Raw genomic sequence first — 18,888 nt, 5'->3', positions numbered from 1 at the left:
CACCCCAAAAAGGGCACCCAGTGCTGGTGGCACAGGCTGGCTGGCCAGAGGCCGGCACCAGGCGGTGGGACGACGCAAGGACTGCTGCTGCCCCAGCCTGGGCCGGGTTTGAACCAGGGCCTTGCGACGCTGTGCGCTGCGGGCTGCGCCCAGCTCCCTGAGCCCCCAGGACAGGGCGCTGGAGAGGGGCCACGGGGCTGATCTCCAAGCTCTAGTTACTGCCCCCCCCCCCCAATCACCCCGAGATGCAGCCCCAGGCTCCTGACACTGCAACCTTCCCTCCTCCCCCGCAATGACCCTGAGACGCAGCCTCACGTGTACTAGAAATGCACAAGCCTGTGGACTGGGCCATGCCTCTGGGCACAGCCTCCACCAGCCAGAAACGCAATAAACAAATCCAGCGCCCCAGCATGAGGTCCGCAGGGCTCCCCTCCTGGGAGACAGGAAGTCCGACCTGAGCTGACCCTCTCCCTGGATCCAAACAATCCTGAGATCAAGGGCGTTCATCCCAGGCGCGACCCCCTACCCGGCCCAGAGCTGCTGGGGTGGGGAAACATCCCAGCCTATTCCCCGGTGCAGCGTCGCTGTGCTCTGTTACCAGCTGCTGTGCGCCACCCCAGAGGTGGCTGCCTGGCAGCACTGGCTGAGCCATCCCTGTGCTGTGCGGCTGTGACACAACTGGCCTGCCCCACCCCAGAGGTGGGTGCATTCAAGCCGGGCCGTTGCAGGTAGCAGTTTGGGCGCCGTGGGCTGCGGGGGCGAGGCTGAGGTGCCCCCTCCGCCCCCGCCCAGCAGCTTCCCTCCAGCCCTGGCCGCCCGCCAGCCTGGGAAGTGACTATTCCTGTTCCGAGCCGGCGAGTTACACAATGGAAAAAACAAGCAGGAAATTAATATCCAGCCCCGCTCAGAGCAGCTGCTGCTGCCGCCCTGGGCCTGGGTGCATGCACCCCCAGCACCACTGGGGGGGGGGGAGAAACATACACAAAACTGCAGGCAGGCACATGCTCCCCTCCATACAATACCCTAGCCAGCAGGGGCAGTGGAGACAACCTCCCCTGGGCCTGTTTTGCCCCCCCTCACCAAGCCCCGGGGGGCAGGAGCAGGGGGGCTGCCGCTGCTGGGGAAGGCGCCAGGTTCAAGCCTCCGCCCTCAGCCGTTTGCAGGTTGGTGCCCTGCTCTCAAGACAAGCCCCGGCAGGATCCCTGTGGCGCAGGGAGGGCTGGGCCAACCCAGCCACCTGGCGCACGTGAGGCTGGGGTGAAGGAGCTAGGAGCTGGTAACCTGGGACTGATGGGGGCTGGGCCGGGGGTCAGAACCCAGAGCCTTAAAGGCAGACGTCAGGGGAGTGATGGAGCTGATGGGCCTCTGAGGCCAGTGTTCCTAGGACAGCTCGGTGCCGCCTCACACCATTCAGCCCATCCCCGCTCTAGCTACTAGACCCCACTATCGTCCCAGAGCTGGGGAGAGAACCCAGGCGTCCTGGCTCCTAGTCCAGTGCGTTCCTTGCAGAGCTTTGCCTCTGTGCTCTGGGTGGCATTTGGTATCCAGCCGTTCTACCTGCCCCTTTCCCAGGGCCCCGGGTGCCCCAGCCAGGCCAGAGCACAAGGGGCCATGCCCTGCAGAGGGAATTGCTCCACCCAGCCCTGCTTTCGCCCTGGAGCGGCCTTGACTTTTAGCTCGAAAACAGCCACAAACACAGGGGAGCACGTGACGGGGACGGGGCGGAGACGCCCCAAAGCTCTGCACAACAGGATCTCCCCCCCCCTCCCCGCCCATTCCCGTCTCTCCCAGCTGATGAGCCCCAAGCTAACAGCTGTGTGGCATCAACAACATCTGGAAGGGCTGGTTCTTCTCCCCCCGCCATAATCCTCTCTGTTCCCCAGATGTTGGCTGTTGCAAAAACCGCACCCCCCCCCCCCCCCGCCTCCCCTTTACTGAATCTGCCAGAATTGGGCTAGTGCTGAGCTGGACCCCTTGGCTGCTGTTTATCTCGGGCTGAATGGGAGACATCAGAAGGACCCTTTCCTCCCCAGAAATAGCCCCGGGGGGGAAACTCATGGCAATGGCATCTGATTGCATTTGAGGTTCAGAACTCCCCACCCCCATCCAGAGCTGGCTTCTTCTCTGTGGCTATCCTGGGGAAAGCACGAGGGGGCAGGCTCCCATTTTTCCTTAGTAAAGGCCACGTTTCTGATACAGAAAAGGTTTCCCGGCCCTTGTCGTAGGAGTTTTTCTGTCGTTACTGCAGGGGCCCTCAGGTGACACCGTCTTGGCTTCCAAGTTCTTAGTGTGCGAGCAAGTGTTCACTCCTTGAAGACATGCAGTGCGCTGGTGGTAGTGAAATGATGCATCGTGTGGTCTTACGGGCTGGGGGTTAGAGCAAGCAGTGGAGGAGTTTGCTCCGTGCCTTCGGCAGAGTTGCTCCTGGGGTATAGCGGACTGGTGTTTGGGTTGCAATCTTGGTTTCGGTTGCATGTTGCTTGTGCCCACCTCTGCTCCAGGACTGGTGTACAATAGCTTAAATAAACAAGCTGCAGCAACAATATATTTAGACTCCATGTCACTGGTTTCTCCTCCACTTGCCTTCTAAACCCAGACGTACTGATCTGCATCGCTCTAACCACTTCATTGCCCTAACAGAGCCACTTGGTTCATAAGTCGGTCAGGTCAAGTCCGTGCTTCTTACCCTGCCAATGGCTTCTTGATTGAAGTGGGATTAGAACTCACATTTTCTTAGCAGCCCTTAGCAGCCATCTCCCCTCCTAATTGTGATACCCTCAACCACCTCCTCTCCTGCTCACGCACGTGCTGGATCCCTGGGGAAACCACAGCCGTGGTGTGTGCGGCACAGTGAGGTTAGGAGAGACGGTGGATGTTTCCCAGTCCTTTGCTATCCATCTCCTGCTGCCTCTCAGAGAGCAGCACCCACCAGACGGGGCAGCCAGACTCCCTCTTCCACTTGCTTTCACAGGCATCCAGAGACATGAGGCGGAAGGAGCCACAGTGTGGGAGCACAGAGGACTGTGCAGACTAGTGGTTGGAGCAGGGGAGGCCAGCACTCAGGACTCCTGGGTTCTATCACCAGCTCTGCGGTGGGGAGTAGGGGTTAGTGTTTAGCAAGAGACAGTCAAGACTCCTTGTTTGCTGCCCTGCCGTGTGACCTTGGCCAGGTCATGGCCTCTCTCCGTGCCTCAGTTTCCCCTGCTGTCAAAACCAGCTCTGATGGTTATCCCTTATCTCCTGGGGCTGGCTGTGGGGCTTTGATCGGTCACCATCTGCCCTGCGGCTCTGAAGGAGCAGATACCACTCCCGCTATTGTTCCCCTGAGCCAGGCGCTGGGAGTCACACGGCCCCCATCTCCCGCTGGGGGATAAAGGAGTCATTCATGGCAGCTCTGAAAGGAACTCGCAGCCTTCCCCCAGCCAGGCTGTTGTGAAAGAGTTGGAGCCAAGAAGGACAGACAGAGGCAGGGCCTGGTTCAAGAGGTCCAGATTCCTCCTGACGCTTTGTTTACTGGGCCTGCTGCTAACACGCCTGCATTCCTAAAACAGCCAGCGCGCTCGCTGTACGACGCAGGGACTGAGATGCAGCCATCTCTGGGGTGAGGCACAGCAACTGGCTAACAGCCACGCACCAGCAGGGGCTCCCCCACCCCTGAAATGCAGCCGGGTCAGTGCTCTGCGTCAGGGCAGCTTTAATGAGCACGCGGCCTTGGCCTCGCCCCACTGGCCACAGCGTGGCCGGGGGTCGGCACCGTTTGTGAGAGCACAGCGCCCCCCACTGAGCCCCCATCCTGCTCCCGGCAGCACAGCGCCCCCCAGTGCCAGGCTGGGACATGGGGGCTTGCACTAAGAGCCCCCCCAGGGCCTGCCGGGGGCCACCTCCAGGGCCAGCAAGGATGCCCCAGCTGCCTGTGGGCCTGCCCAGCGCCCGACTCTTCCCCCCCCTTGCTTCCAGCTCCTGCCAGCCTCAACCCCTCTCCCCCAGGGCCCAGCCCCCTTCCCTGCCCAGCTGTAGCAGGGTGGGTCCCCCCCCCAAGCAGGGCCTCACTCCCCCAGGACCCCTCCACCCCGCTCCCGGGGCTCAAGGACTTCTGCAAAACATCTCCCAGCGCCCGGCCTACCACAGCGTCCTCCCCGTGGCCCCCAGAACCACTCAGGCGGCGCAAGGGAGCCGCTGTCCTAGCGGGAGAAGGAAGCAGCGGCTATTCCTCTGGAGGTGGGGGAACATCGTCCAGAGGGTGCGACTGCGAGCCAGCCCCCCCTCCGCTGGTGCCCCTCAATCCTGACCCCCAGCCCCAGATCCTCCGATCAGCTGATTGCAGGTAGAAAGCAGAATAAAACCATAGCCCCTATTAGTTAAAAGTGGCTGGGGAGTTTCCCTGCCTCCCCCCCCCGCTCCCAATCCCAGCCGCCCCAGGACGCAGCTGGAAGAAGTGTTATCAGTGGGGAGGAATGTGGGGAGAGATCCTCTGCCAGGAACGGCTGGGCCCAGGGACACAGCGGCCAGGCGCTCCCACCACGAGCTAGGAATTAGCCCCTCCACCACCACCGTTCAGCTCCGGCCTCACAGCCCCTCCGTCCCCCAACAATCCCTCCCCCACTCCCGGCAGCCCCCTCCATCTAGCACGCCTGAGCCCTGGCTGGCAGCCGCCACGGCAGGGCTCCCAGAGAGGAGAAAAGCCCCTTGCCGGGACCCCTGGGGCAGAGCCACGCGCCTCACACCAGAGCCAGCCGATTGTCTGTACCATTTATTACAAAAATCCCATTCACATTATCGGGGCCAGCTGGGCATGGGGCAGGGAGGGGGAAGCACAGTCCAGCCTCTGGGGTTGGGGGAGTCCCGGAAGCGTCTGAGAACAGGAGACACTCATGGCACGAATGAGGCCCCTGTGAGCCATCCCCATGGGTCCCAGTCCTATGGCCCAGTGGCCTGTGGTTCATCCTTCATGTTCAACCGCCTGCAGCTCTCCCAGCCCCCCTCATCCCCAATCACAGCCCTCCTCCCCCGGCAGCTGAGTGGGGAGGGGCCGTCTCATTGGCGGGGCAGGTAGCAGAGTCTGAGAAGGTGGCGAAAGTGGAACACGCAAATTGTCCTCATCATAATCCTTCGGTGAGGAGAGAGATCCCAACGTGGGTGAGGGCAGGGAGGGGAGAGTTAATGCCCACGCCAAAGGCAGGCGGGATTTCCTGCAGTGCCCTTGCCACAGGAAAGTGGGACTTCCTGTGATGCTCCTGCGATGTCCATGCCAGAGGAAGGCGGGACTTCCTGTGATGCCCTTGCCACAGGAAGGCGGGACTTCCTGCGATGCTCCTGTGAAATCCATGTTAGAAAAAGAGACTTCCTGCGATGCCCTGGCCAGAGGAAGGTGGGACTTCCTGTGACGGACAGAGGAGAACCTCGCCCAATAGGAAGCCTTTTCTGGAGGTGGCGACGGCCTGACCCCGGGCAGGTGTCCAAGAGGAAATTGCAGGGACCAGAGCAACACAGGAAAGCCCAGCCCTGCCGGGGAGGATGCACATGGGGGGATGTGCACCGCAGAGGAGCAGAAAGAAAGGTCGGCTCGGCTCTCCCCACACTGCCTGGGGGCCAGTTGGCTGCTGGTTCCAGCAGAGTGATCCTCTCCCCTCTGACCCCCACTTCTGGCGCGGTGCCTAGCAGTTGGTGTGGCAGCTGGAGTCCGGGCTATCGGGGCAAAGCGACGGCAAGTGGAAGGCTGGCGGCTTGCGGTGAAACATGCCCGAGATGTGGAAAGCCTGGAAGAAGGAGGAGAGAGAAAAACAAACCAGGGTGTGAGAAGGGAGGGAGCAAAACCCAGGGGAGCCGGGTGGGGGGAGAAGTGCTGACGTGACCCTCGCCCCGCAGCATTCTGAAGCGCTCACCCCCCTTGGAGCGGGGGTTTATTCCACAGCTCGAGGGAAACCGAGGAAGACTCTGGTTTAGCCACAGGGCTGTGGTTATAGGGCAAGTCAGTACACAAGGCAGGAATAGGACCCAGGAGTCCGGACTCCCTGCTCCAACCCCCCAGATCCCCTCCCAGAACTGGGGATAGAACCCAGGGAGTCCGGACTCAGCCCCTTGGATTCCATATTCCATGCTCCCGGGCAGGCCTCCCTCCGTGCCTCAGTTTCCCCCGGAGTACAAGGGAGCTCCCACCACCAGCTGGGACCGTGGGATCAGTTTGACGTGCTAAGGATCCCCCGGGCTGCGGGGAGAGCTGGGCCCCCTGGGAGGGGAGGAGAGGGGGGCTGGCTGCCCGGCAGCCCTGGGATGAGGGAGGATTTCCTCCCTGCTGCCGGTGTATGATGCTGATGCAGGAGGTGTTTCCTGTGCTGTTTCCTGGCAGACCACGGCGCCGGCTCTGGGAGCGATGGTGCTTCAGCCTCTCAGCTTCTGGCTGGCTGCACAGCCCCTGCCTTTCCCCCTCGGTTGGGGAGAACCTGGGGGAGAATCCCAGCCCCAGCACCTGCCACCCAAGGAGGTCAGAGCATTCTCCATACCCTCCCTCCGCTGCTGCGGCCTGTTCGAGGGGAAGGGACTGGCCCAAGGTCAAAAAAGTCAGTGGCAGAGCCAGGAAGGGAGCCCCAGGAGTCCTGGGTTCCAGCCCCCCGCACTGATCTAGCAGCCAGACCCTGCCCCCCAAGGGCTGGGGAGAGACCCCAGGAGTTCTGATTCCCCACCCCCCACGACTCTAACCACTAGACCCACCTCCCCCGCCCCAGGGATAGAACCCAGGAGTCCTGACATCCAGCCCCCCAACTCTAACCACTAGACTCCACTCCCCTCAATCCCCAGAGCTGGGAAGAGAACCCAGGAATCCTGACTCCAAGCTCCACTCCCCCCCCCCCCCAACTCTAACCACTAGACCCCACTCCCCTCCCAGAGCGGAGGAGGGAACCCAGGAGTCCGGGCTCCCAGCTGTGCTCATGGATGGTGCGTGGGCTGGGCTGGGCTGGTGTAAGGAGCCAGACCAACTTGTTGCACTTCTGGGAGTCGCACAGGATTTGGGCTGGTGACTTATAGGGGGTCCAGGCACTGATCTGTCCCGCAGAAGGGGGGGGAGCCGGACAGACAGACGGCTGCGGGTGGGGACAGACGGACGGAGGCTCCGACTTACCACCCAGTAGGCGACGAGTGCCCCCTGCAGGAAGCCCACGGCTACGTCGGAGGGGTGGTGCTGGTAGTCGGAGATGCGGGTGAGCCCCGTGTACATCGCCAGCAGGAGCAGGACAAACTGCACCAGGGGGCGCAGCAGCCGGGCACCCCGCCAGGTGAACCGCGCCTGCAGGTAGAACTTGGGGGAGGGGGAGAGGGGGGGTGAGCTATGGGGGAGGGCACAGCTCCCACTCTGCCCCCTCCACACACCCCAGCCCCCTCCTCCTGCTTTGAGCCGTCCCCCTACATCCTGTGCCCCGCCCCTCACACCCCACCCGCAAACCCTGCTCCCCCCCCATTAGCGCAGCATGAAGAATAAAGGGTGTCTGAGCTGGGGGGGCTATTCGCAGTGCTGTCATCACTGCCCCCGCCTGAGACACCCCCCCCCCACCCATTCATGCCGCCAGCCAGAGACTCATAAAGGACCCGTTTGTGCCGCTCCCCACGGGAACAATGGGTCCTTCTCCATCGTGGACCGGGGGCGGGGCGGGGGTGGGCACTGGGCGGCAGTGGTGGCAGGGAGAAGCTGCCCCACTTGGATGCGGGGGGAGATCAGTGGGGTGCAGGGAGTGGAGGATAGGAGGGGCGTGAGCGGGGCAGGTGCAGGGAGGCGGGTCAGGACTCCTGGGTTCTGTTCCCAACCCTGGGCAGTGGGGTCTGGTGGTTCCAGCAGGGCGCTGGCAGTCAGGACTTTCCCCCCGCCGCGCGGCTCAGTTTCCCCATCTGCAGAGGGGCCTGGCTTGGGCGGGGCGAGCAGTGAGTTAACCCACGCGTTGGACCAGGGCCGGGGTGACCTGAGGGCCAGGGGCAGCCGCACACGCCCTGCGAATCAGACAAGCAGCAGGTCGAGCACCGGCTAAGCCTCTGTAGGTGTGTGGGGCACGGGACCACCCTTCTGCCAGTACCCCCACCAGCCACCGGAGGGGGCCGTCTGCTCACCCCACTCCACACTCTGAGCCGGGGGAGAACCCACCTGCCCTGCTACCCGGCACCCTCTACTCTAACCACTAGACACCACCCCCTTCCTCTGCGGGGAGATCTCACCGCGCACCCAGGTGCCAGGGCTCCATGGGCCAGGCTAACCCCCACCCCCCACGTCCCCTCCCCCCAGGGCGTTCGGGCTCGGACCACGAGGGATGGGGCCAGTGGCTGGCGTGGCCGGGGCAGGCTGTGTGATGATCAGGTCGGCCCCGTGCCGGGGTGGGCACTTACCACCAGGTATGTCATGGAGTACATGGCAAAGGAGGCGTGGCCGGAGTAGAAGGACTTCCTAAAAAGGGGGAAATAAAGGCAAGTTACAGCTAGTGGCACTGCCCGTCCCTGGGGGGGAGGGAAGGGGGGGGGTGCAGAGGGATCCCACCAGCAGCCCCTCAACCTGCCACCTCCACGGCTGCCTTGGATCCCGTCTGGGGTCATTCGGGCAAAGCCGGGAGGCTCCGAAGCGGCTGCCCGGGACTGGGGGCTGTCCAGCCAGGTGGGGGCAGCCTCTGTTGGACTGTGCCGGGTATTGCAGACACGCACGCTGTCCTGGAGACGGCTGGCCCAGCATCACGAGCTGCATCTGTGTGTGCGTCCTAGCCCCCTGGGGAAATGGTACCGAGCTCCCTCCAGGAACTAAACTCAGTGGGTGGCAATTAGTGCAGGCTCCGGGAGAAGTCCCGTGCCCTGGGGGCAATTGCACAGACCGGGTCACACGGGGGCCCAGAGGCCCAGGAGCTGGGAATCCTTCATTTTGATCCAAGACACCGACCACGAACCATTAACCAAGAGGACACACACCCTGCCGAAGGCTCTGAAAGATTTGGACACCTACGGACCCCAGGAGGATGTTGGTGGTGTGACGAAGCGGGAATTTTTTTTAATGGACCCTATGTGTGCCTCAGTTTCCCTGATACATCACATGGCTACCCAGCGGTGAGGGATGAAGTTTGCTCTCAGGACAGTGGGGGAATCAGTGGGCTTGGGAACCCTGAAGTGTCTCTCTCCCGGGAATTGAAGATGCCAGAGACACGCGCAAGGCGTGAAAACGGGGGTCACTACAGCCCTGGGCTGACCAGGATCTCCATCGAGTCTCCATCTCTCTCTGTGAACCTGAGGACTCGCTGGGCAGAGCTCTGGGGTGAAACAGCCCCAGAAGTTTGGTCTCAGGAGGCGGCGAGGGGCGCCCGCCGCGTGTTTACACCGGCTTTTCTCTGCCAGGCAGAACCGTCCCGTGCTGTGCGAAAGCCGGCCTTGCCCTCAGGAGAGAGCAGAACCGCAGCGTGCAGAATTAAGGTCAGGCTGGCTGGGCGAACAGCCCCGAACTGCAGGGGGTCTGCAAGCCTTGATCTCCAGGGGGCAGGAACACGGCTGGAGGGCGGAGACCTGAGGGCATCAAAACCGTCCCCCACCCCATTATTTCACGCCGCTCTCAGAGGGATGGGCCGGCACGGCTCCGTGGGGAATCTATAGAGGATTCTTTAGGCCAGGCTGCCAGACACGGGCCAGCCCCTGTGGTTCTCCGGAGCCTGTAAGGCCGGGCGTCACCACGAGGGGGTCTCTTTCCCTTACCCCAGTCTTCTGCTCCCACCTTAAAGGGGCCGCGCCCCCTGGGGCTCACCTGGCTTCCCTCTCCTCCGACGGCCCCGCCGTGCAGGCGTACTCCTCCACGTAGCCCCGGGAGCAGTTGAGGAGGGCGAGGTCGGGCCGGCAGACGGCCAGGAAGTGGGGGCGGAGGCGGCCGACCGTGATCTTGGCTATGTTGGTGAGGGACTGGCCCACGGTACAGCCGAAGAGAAAGGCACCAAGCTCCTTGTAGAGGACGGCCACGTAGGGGTTGGGGACGAAGGCGCGGGAGCCCAGGTGCAGGGTGTGGACACGGTAGCTTTCACCCAGGGCGATCTGTGTGGTGAGAGAGGAGGCTCCGTGGACGGCCACTCGAGACGGGCGGCTGTCCCAGCCGGCTCCCTCCCCGTCCCAGGTCCCACCCAATCCCCAATTTTAAAGCCAGCCCTGCCCCCCAATATTTTGCCTCGCCCCTCCTATTCTGCCCTGCGTCCTGCAGAAGGGAGTTCCACAGGAGAACAGCAGGCTGGATACAGGGGCGGGGAAGGGGAGGGTCAGCTGGATCGGATCACGCTGATGCTTCGGAGGAAGGGTTGGAAAAGAGGCGCTCTGCCCCGAGGGGCACAGCCGGCATTTTGTTAGGAGCACATGGGGGGGGGAGTGACCCAGATCCCAGCCCTCCGCCACCCAGCAGGGCATGCGGCAGGGGGCGCCGTTCTGTCCCCGCAGCTCACCGAGACGGCGGTGATGAGGATCCCGACCGAGATCAGCACCGTGTCGCTGACGGTCTCCGCCCGCTGGAGCGGGTAGCGGATGCTGCTGTCGTTGCAGTAGAAGCCGCGGCGCATGGGGGGGACCAGGCCGACCTCGCAGACCAAGAACGGGACGGAGGCTGCAGCGGGAAGAGAGAGCAGGGCGCTGAGCAGGGACACGCCCGGCCCCTGGGGCAGCTCGGAGACCCCCTGCTCCTCCCCAATCCCACTAGCCCTTCCCCCCAGGGACCAGCCCAAGGGACCCCCCACTCCTCCAAGGAACCAGCCTCATTCCTTTTGGTGGGGTTCTCCCCTTCCCCCACACTGTGGGACTGCAGTCCCTCCCCCCCCGCCCCCCCCCCCCTCCCTGCCCCAACTCTGATCTGGGAGCAAAGCAGGGAGCTCCCCCCCCCACATCCCAGCAGGAGCCGCCAGCAGCTTTGGATGCCAGGACGGGCGCAATCTGCTTTGCATTAGGACTGCTGGGAGCCAGTGGGGGTGTGTGTGGAGGGTGGGGGGGCAGGCCTTAAAATCCCAGCCAGGAGGGCTGAGTTCCTGATTCCAAGCAGCCACGTCTCTGCTGGAGCCGAGTCTCAGCCTCACTCCTAAAAAGGCAGCAACGCCAAAATGCCCCTCCCTCGCTGAAAAAAAGGCCCAGTTGCCCCCCTCCCTCCCCCCCGCCTTTTCCCACCAGCCTGGAAAACGGTGAACAGATCCCGGGGAGCTGGGAGCACGGATCTTGACTCACCAGGGGGGGGGGGGGGGAGGAGGGGAGAGGTAACATGTGGGAAAGCAGGCAACGGGCGTGGATCCCAGCGTGCGGGGAGACTTAAGTGTGAATCCTGCCGGGCGGCCTTTGCTGCACACCGGGGCTAGGAGCGGGAACCATAGTGCCAGTGCCCGGCCAGGTGTGGAGGTCATGCAAATCCCGGCCCTCCACCCTGATGAGAGATCCCAGTGAGCTGAGCGTGCAAATCCTGGCACTAGCACCCTGGCACGAGGATCCTCATGGGCTGGGCATGCATGTCCTGGCACTAGTGTCCTGGTGAGAGGGTCTGAGTGAGTGGGGTGTGCATGTCCTGGCACAAGCGCCCTGGCACGAGGATCCTGGTGAGCAGGGCGTGCAGGTCGTGGCACTAGGGTCCTGGTGCACTCGCAGGCTGGGAGCTTGAAAAGATGGAAGAAGATCCCAGAGAGGTTGACGGGGGGAGGGAGGGCAAAAAGGTCCCCCTTCTGCTTCAGGTGGGTGGGACGCAAGCCCTGGAGGGACCCAGGCGTCCCAGCCCACAGCGCCTGGGCTGTCGCTTTAAGAGACAGCCAGGCTGCATCACGCTCCCGGGGGGCTCTGGGCTGCTCTTTGGGGTGGAGAACGATGTTTCCACGCTGGGTTTCCAGGTTCCCTCCCTTCCCGTCTCACTTGGCAAATGAGTTTTCCCAGGATCCCTTTTTCTGATGGGCCTGACTGCCCGCCAAGAGCCGGGGCGATGGCTGCAGGGCACCTCGGGACCTAGGAGGGGGCGCCCGACTCCTTCCTCCAGCCAGGGGACAGGGCAATGGGAGAGCGGGTAGGCTGCGTGTAGCCCCCTGGGGGAGCCAGCTGGAGGCGCTACCATCCTCGAGGCGGGCAGGGAGCAAGCGAGGATGCCAGGGCTGGGAATGTCCAGCGGGGGGCACTGCCAGCCCGTGGGGGGGGGGGGGGGGCAGGAGGTCCCCAGGGCTGGGAATGCCAGAGGGGCATGTCCCCCTGGCGCCTGAAGGGGGCGCTCTCGGAGAGGACCCCAGCCATGCCAGCAGCAGCTCTGCAGCCCCCAGGCAGGAAGGAGCCAGCCGCGGGTGGGGTGGAAGGCCGGACCCCACCCCACAGCCTGTGACTCAGTCACCCCCCCTTCCCCACCACGCAGGGACCCAGGCCCCCGGGACTGGCTTGAGCCGGCTCCAGGTTCCCGTCAGTGCCAGCTGCTCCAGCCATGACCCGGGTGTCAATTTCCTCGGGGGGGAGGCACCAGCCGAAGGGGGTGGGCAGCGGAGGGGCTGGGAGAGGGGCATGGGTCTGTGCCCACAGAGGGCAGTCGGGGGAGCACCGTGCCTGCCCACCAGGGGGCGCGTCACCCACGGGGGGGGGGAGCACTGCTGGAAAGGGGGGGTGCCCTGCATGCCAGGGGGGCGTCACTGTGACCTGCTCAGCCCTTCGCCCTGATCGACAGCAGCTCTGGTGATGCCAGCCCAACGCCCCCAGCGCCCAGTCTGCCCTTGACCCGGCCCTGCCCAGCCGCGGCGCCCCAGCCATCCCACGCACGCCAGCCCGCCTGGCTATTCGCAGGGGCCCTGGGCTATTAATAGCCGGCGCTCCTGTCCATGTTCGGGCGTCCCCCCCCCCATCCTCCTGGCTGGCTGCCCGGCTGGAGGGGCGCCCTGCTCTTCTGGCCCAGGTGCCGGGCCGGGAGGGAGAGAGCGGGGGTGCTGCAGGGGAGGGAATCCCAGAACTAGCGCCTGGGTGGGTCGATCCTGCATTGGTGGTGGGGGGGAATCCTGGGACTATTGCTATGGTGAGTGGATCCCATTGCACGCCAGGCACGAGCGTGCGAGGACCAGCCACTAGCCCCCTGGCACATGGATCCCGGGACGGGCACGCCAGCCCGGACACCAGCAGGGGCTGGATGCCCCAGAAGCAACCCCCAGCTCTTCCCGCCAGCCCCCCCGGGGGAAGGTGCCTAGGGTCAGAAACTCCCGCGCTGCCAGCTGGGTTCAACAGGCACCAGCCGGCCCCGTCCTGGGGCTGGAAACTGAGGCAAGGAAGCAGATGGAACCGGAGGGAGTGAGAGGGACCTGGGGGGAAAGGGGGATGGAGCGTCCTGTCCTACGGAGAGGAGCAGACAACAGCTGCAGGGCCCTGAACCGCTGCCAAGGGCTGGAGGCCGGGACGGTGGGAGAGGATCAAACCAGGACGGGAGGAGGAAGAGAAAAGCAGGAGAGAGGAGGAAGGGCGGCTCCCACCCCAGGACTCTGCTGTGCCCATCTCCTTCCCTCCCCCCCCTCAGCACAGAGCCCTGGAGGGCGGCAAGCTGGTGCCATGGGGTGGGGGCGGAGGTACTCGGCAAGGGACACTGGAAATCAGCTGAGCATCCTTTGCCAGCCTGGCCCTCCCTTCCCCGCAGCCCAACCCCCACGATCTGCCCCCCAGCGAGCCCTCTCCTCCCCCTTGAGTTAACACCCCCCGCCAACCTAACCCCCACGATCCACCCTGCCAGTCTGCCCCCCCATCCAACCCCTCCCCCAGCCCCGACCCCCAGGATCCAAGCCGCGAGCCTGCCCCACGGAGCCAACCCGTCCTCCTAGCCCTGCTCACGGCTCTCCAACTCCCGCAACCCACCCTGCCCTCCTCCAATCCAGCCCCTCCCCGCCAGCCTGCACCCCCTGATCCAAACCCTCCTCCAACTCCCAGGCCCATCATCACATGCCCCCCCTCTCCCCGCCAGCCTCATAGAGAGGAAGGACAGCCCAGTGGTTAGCACTGGGAGACCAGCGCTCAGTTCCCAGCTCTGCCACAGATCTTGGGCAAGTCACTTGTCTCTCTGTTGCCTCAGTTTCTCCAGGGGGTCCTACCACCCAGAGGGGCTGAGAGATTGCAAGGGCTTGGATACCGGGGCAGGAACGAGTGCAATCTGGCTTTGCCCCTGCTCCACTTACGCAGGACTGAAATAGGGTCTGTCAAAGTAAATCGGTTTGGAAACACTTAAACCAGCACAGCCAATGCCAACCTCTCCCCTCCAGCGGGGACTCCCTCAAACGGGTTCAGTCTGCACCTGTATGAATCGGCGGCAACTAAACGGATTTCAGGCCTTGTCCGCACACACCCATTTCACTTCAATCAGCTCCCTAGCCAATAAGTAGCTAAAACAGTCCATCCCTTATCTGCAGAGCAGGGTCAAATGAAAAAGGCACCACATTGTTCCCCGCGTCAAGTCTGCTGAATCCATTGTGTCCACAGAAATCAAACCAAAGCATTCTGATTTCTCGGTTCGAAACGACTCTTTTCCTTTCAAAATCTCCTTTGATTTTACTTAAACCCACCCACCAGGGTCTAAAAACGGTGGCAACCAAGTCGAAACACTTTGATTTTGTCACACTGAAATATTTTGTTCCACCCAAAACGATTATTTTGCTTTAATTTTTCGGTGAAAGAAACCAACCGGAAAAAAACAAACCATTATCTGGTCCCCAGTACCAAAATAGATCACCCCCTGTAGATTATCTCGGGATATTTCTGCCTATATATAGACAGAGGGACAGCAGAACCTAGACTGCTAGTAAAAATCCTAGGGGGATCCTAGGAAAATCCTAGTAAATACTCCTAGGATTTTTTTTACTAGGAGGCTGGTGAAGCATTGGAATGGGTTACCTAGGGAGGTGGTGGAATCTCCATCCTTACAGGTTTTTAAGCTGAGGCTTGACAAAGCCCTGGTTGGGATGATATAGCTGAGGTTAGTCCTGCTTTGAGCAAGGGGTTGGACTAGATGACCTCCTGAGGTCCCTTCCAACTCTAATATTCTATGATTCTATGATTCTATGACTGATGGATCTGTTTAGCTCCCTATCCCCTCTGAGAACCGCTGATGTTACGGGAGAATACATGTGAACCTCCAAGATTCGCAGGTCGATTTATACCCAAAACAGGCCTCATGGTTGTTACTTTTTTAGCCCTCTAACTCGGGAGAGTCTCATTAGCCCTCCCCGTCTTTTTTTTATTTTTTAAATCCTGCTGAAATCAATGACATCTTGTGGCAAGAAGTTCCACAGGCCAACGGCACAGTGTGCGCGGAAAGTGTTTCCTTTGCCTCTCTGGGGCAGCTAACGATTCTGCTTCCTCCCCCAGACCAGCTGTCATCACTGCCCCCCTGCCCTGTTAATCAATTCCAGCCCGTGCATCCTGGCCCAAATTTCCTCCCCACAGCTGCCCCAGAGGTGGCTGCATTTCAGGGAGACGGCACATCTTTGGGATCCGCAGCACTACATTGAAGGGGGCAGAGATCCCAGGGAGGGGGGGAGGCAGGGGTTCCAGCTCTCCCGGGGAAAGAAGAGCCGGGGTCCCAGGGAAGGGGATTCTGCAACACCAGGGGCTCTGCCTGCCCCGCACTCACCCACGAGCAGACAGGCGATATCCAGGACAACCAGGGTCTTTCTCTGTCCCAGCCCAGGGGACGCACAATCCTCAGACTGGGAGCTAGGAGCCCGGACCGTCACCCGGACCTCTCCACGGCTTCCTGGCCATGGCTGGGGCTCTGCCGAGAGCCTTCGGGGCAGGTCGGGGAGGAGTTCACACTTGCCCGTTTGCATGGCCTCGGGGCAGGGGAGGAAAGATGCAATCCAGATTGCTAGAGCAGGACCAGGGGAACTGGATCCAGCCTCAGGCGTGGCAGGGGCTGGGGAGGGAATCTGGATCCCTGGGCCCAGCCTGCTGGCACCAGGCCCGAGCGGTGGAAGGCTGGTGTCTTTCCTTCTCCTCCTCTCTCTGCACAGGGGTCAGGAAGTCTGGAAAGCAGCAAAACAAACAAACCTGCCTAAGCTAAAGGTCGGAGGAGGCTGCAGGGAGATGCGGGGAGCGGTGGGGATGCCAGTCGATGTGGGGGAGCAAAGATCGATGCTCCAGGGGTGCTGGCACCAGGAGGGCCGTGGGCAGAGATCCCAGCTCCAGGAGGCGCATGCGGAGGGCCAGCGGCAGGGGAGCCTGGGCAGAGACAGCAGCTGGGAGCAGAGCAGAGCAGAGCAGAGCCCTCGGGGCAGGGCCAAGAGGGGGTCCCAGCCCCCAGCGGGTGGAAAAGATCCAGGTGGGCTGGGATCAGGGGGTGCGGCTCATCCCAGAGGACAGAGAGACCCAGTTCCCCTGCCTGGCGCGGGGGGCAGAGATCACAGCCCAGGGCACGTCCCACTTGGGGGACCCAGGGGGTAGGGCGGATCCATGGGGGCAGGGGCCCAGCTCCCTCCATGGGCAGGGAAGGATCCAGGGGGCCTGGAAAGGGGGATCTAGGCAGGGGTCCAGGGGGCATCTGGGAAGGGGCATATAGAGAGCAGGAGGAGGATCCAACCAGGCGTCCCAGCTCCCTCCATGGGCGGGGGAATCCAAGGGGGCAGGTGGCATCCGGGGGGGGGCTGGAAAGGGGGGGAACTAGGCGGGGTCCCGGGGACACCGGGAAAGGGGCATACAGGGAGCAAAGGTCCCAAGAAGAACATCCAGCCGGGGGGTCCCGAGAAAGAGTCCCGGGGTCCCAGCTCCCCGCGGGGAAAGGGGGTCCCGGGCAGGGGGGGGGTCCCAGCTCCCCCCGGGGCAGCCCTTCCAGGTACCTGTTGCGCTCTGCGGCTGCTGGGCTCACCGGCCTTCGGCGTCTCCCTGGCGCTCCCGGCTCGCTGGGGCTGGGGCCGGTCTCACCCCCCCGCCGCCGGGGGAGCGGGGCGGGCGGTCTCCCTGCAGCCGGGCTGGGGCACTCGCTCCCCGGGCTCCCGCTCAGCGCAGCGCCGAACCGAGAGGAGGCAGCGGCGGCTCCTTCCCTCCACCCGCAGCTGCTGGGGCCGGGCTCCTCCCTCCTGGTCCTGCCCCACACGGGCTCCGGGCTTCCCCGCAGCGGGAGGGGCCCGGCCCGGGCCAGGGGCTGGAGGAGGGAGAGAGACGGGCAGGAGCCAGCGCAGGGCAGATCTCAGCCAGTCTCTTGTGCACCCCCACGGGGCCAGCAGGAGGGCACAGTCCGGCCCGCCCCCCCCCACGCTGGGAGTGCCAGCCCCCAGGCCTAGGGGGAGGGAGATGGGAAGGGAGAGGCAGTGCTGGGGGGTGGGGGTGGGGTGAGGGATTCCCCAAAGCCCGGCTGGAAGGGGAAGGCTGGCCCAGTGAGCCCGGAGTTCGATTTCCCTGCTGTGACCGGGGGCCAGTCATGTGGCCCCTGCGTGCCTCAGTTTCCCCAACTGTACAATGGAGATAAACATCCTTGCCCTACTTAACGGGCTGTGAGGATACATGGAGCAGCTGTGCGGTGCTCAGAGGCCGTGGTCGCAGGGTCCAGAGAAATACCTTAGATTACGTTAATAAATCCCCGCTCGCTTGCTGGCCGGATACCAGCTGCTTTTGCGTCGCTCTCAGCGCCGCTCTGCAGGTGGCTAGTCCAGGGGTTCTTGGGTTGGACTAGCTGCTTTCCTTCCTATCCCTCCATCCCCATGTGCATCTATCTGTCCGTCCATCCATCCATCCACCCCCAGACACACCCATCGCTCTCTCCTCCCAGCCCTGCAAACACCTTCCCCCAGTCCCTGTTATCGTGGCCTTTCCACATGCACTAGGTTGAATACCTGCATCAGGGCCCACCCCAGGCATGACACTATTCACGGGCCTACGTCTGCGCTTGCAAAGCCCGTCTCTGCCTCTCTCCAGGTGAGGATGCCCACAGCCAGTGCTAGGTCCAGCGGGGCCTTTAACACTCAATTCTGCTTTCCCTGACGGCAGCGGTTTCACCCCCACTGGGGGACACCCGCATTTCCCTCACATGGTGACTCAGCTCCAACCCCAGGACCTGTGCCAGCCGGAAGCAGCAGGGGCATGTGCTTTTTGCAGGGGTGGCTCTAAATTGCATCCAGTTTTGCACCCAAGGGTCTTGCCCTTCGGGGGGCGCAGCACCAGCTTGTGGCAATGGAAGAACCCCCCCAGTGGGGAAGGTTTTTGTGCAGGATTTTAACCACTCGGGTTGGGGAAGAAAAGAGGGGGCCGTTTTGCAATGGGGAAACCATGAACGCCCGTGGAAACGGCAACCCCCAAAATGTCTGTGTGTGTGTGTGTGTGGGAGGGGGGGCTGGATTCTTCGATCTGAATCCCTGTCTACTGATAGTTCATCCTTTCTCCCTGTTGGCTGTTCCAAGGGGAGCAGGGTGGGGGCAAAAAACCTAACCAGCTCCAAGACTGAGCTTGGTACGTTTCTGGAGGGAGTGGTACAAGGAAAGTGCCGACCACGGCTCGGAGTGGATCTGCGACTCAATACCCCCGACGGCTGGAGACGGGACACCAGACACGGCGGGATCTGAGTTACTAGAGAATTCTTTCCCGCGTGTCTGGCTGGCGGGTCTTGCCCAGATGCTCAGGGTCCAACTGATCGCCAGGTTTGGGGTCAGGAAGGAATCCCCCTCCCTCCCCCCCCCCCCGGCTCGGCTAGGCAGAGACCTGAGGGTTTTTCGCTTTCACTTGCAGGTTTAAACTTGTGTCCGTGGTGGATTCTCTGTAACTTGAAGTCTTTAAATCCTGATTTGAGGACTCAGCCAGAGGTTAGGGGCCTATTACAGGCGTGGGTGGGCGAGGTGAGGTTTTGTTGCCTGCGGTGGGCAGGAGGTCAGACTAGTGGTTAGAGCAGGAGCAAGGACTCCTGGGTCCCTCTCTCAGACCCATGGGCCCATCTAGCCCGGTATC

At 62.8% G+C, this 18,888-nt stretch overlaps 1 protein-coding gene across 1 annotated transcript; it reads right to left on the bottom strand.

The window, feature by feature from the left end:
• Nucleotides 1–4,091: 4,091 nt before the first annotated feature.
• LOC137161292 (phospholipid phosphatase 3-like) lies at nt 4,092–17,028 on the bottom strand. The gene is made up of 7 exons (XM_067560428.1): nt 16,791–17,028; nt 15,590–15,980; nt 10,434–10,591; nt 9,755–10,035; nt 8,368–8,425; nt 7,118–7,294; nt 4,092–5,756 (listed from the first exon to the last, which is right to left on the bottom strand). The coding sequence occupies exons 2-7, from the start codon at nt 15,783–15,785 to the stop codon at nt 5,655–5,657; spliced, it is 972 nt and encodes a 323-aa protein (XP_067416529.1). The 5' UTR covers nt 15,786–15,980; nt 16,791–17,028; the 3' UTR covers nt 4,092–5,654.
• Nucleotides 17,029–18,888: the final 1,860 nt, after the last annotated feature.

The sequence above is a fragment of the Emydura macquarii genome, unplaced genomic scaffold (genome assembly GCF_026122565.2).
Source record: "Emydura macquarii macquarii isolate MOO-44397 ecotype Brisbane River unplaced genomic scaffold, CSIRO-AGI_Emac_v2 contig_2292, whole genome shotgun sequence".
In the NCBI taxonomy this organism is placed as follows: domain Eukaryota; kingdom Metazoa; phylum Chordata; order Testudines; family Chelidae; genus Emydura; species Emydura macquarii.
Note: the sequence above shows the minus strand (reverse complement) of the source record. Positions and strands in the feature narration are given on the sequence as shown.

Coding starts and splice junctions, on each gene's coding strand:
- LOC137161292 (XM_067560428.1), bottom strand. CDS start 15,785: ATGCAAACGGGCAAGTGTGAACTCCTCCCCGACCTGCCCCGAAGGCTC. Junction 10,592..15,589: donor TATCGCCTGTCTGCTCGTGG/GTGAGTGCGGGG, acceptor TTCCCGCTGCAG/CCTCCGTCCCGTTCTTGGTC. Junction 5,757..7,117: donor CACTCGTCGCCTACTGGGTG/GTAAGTCGGAGC, acceptor TCCTTCTTCCAG/GCTTTCCACATCTCGGGCAT.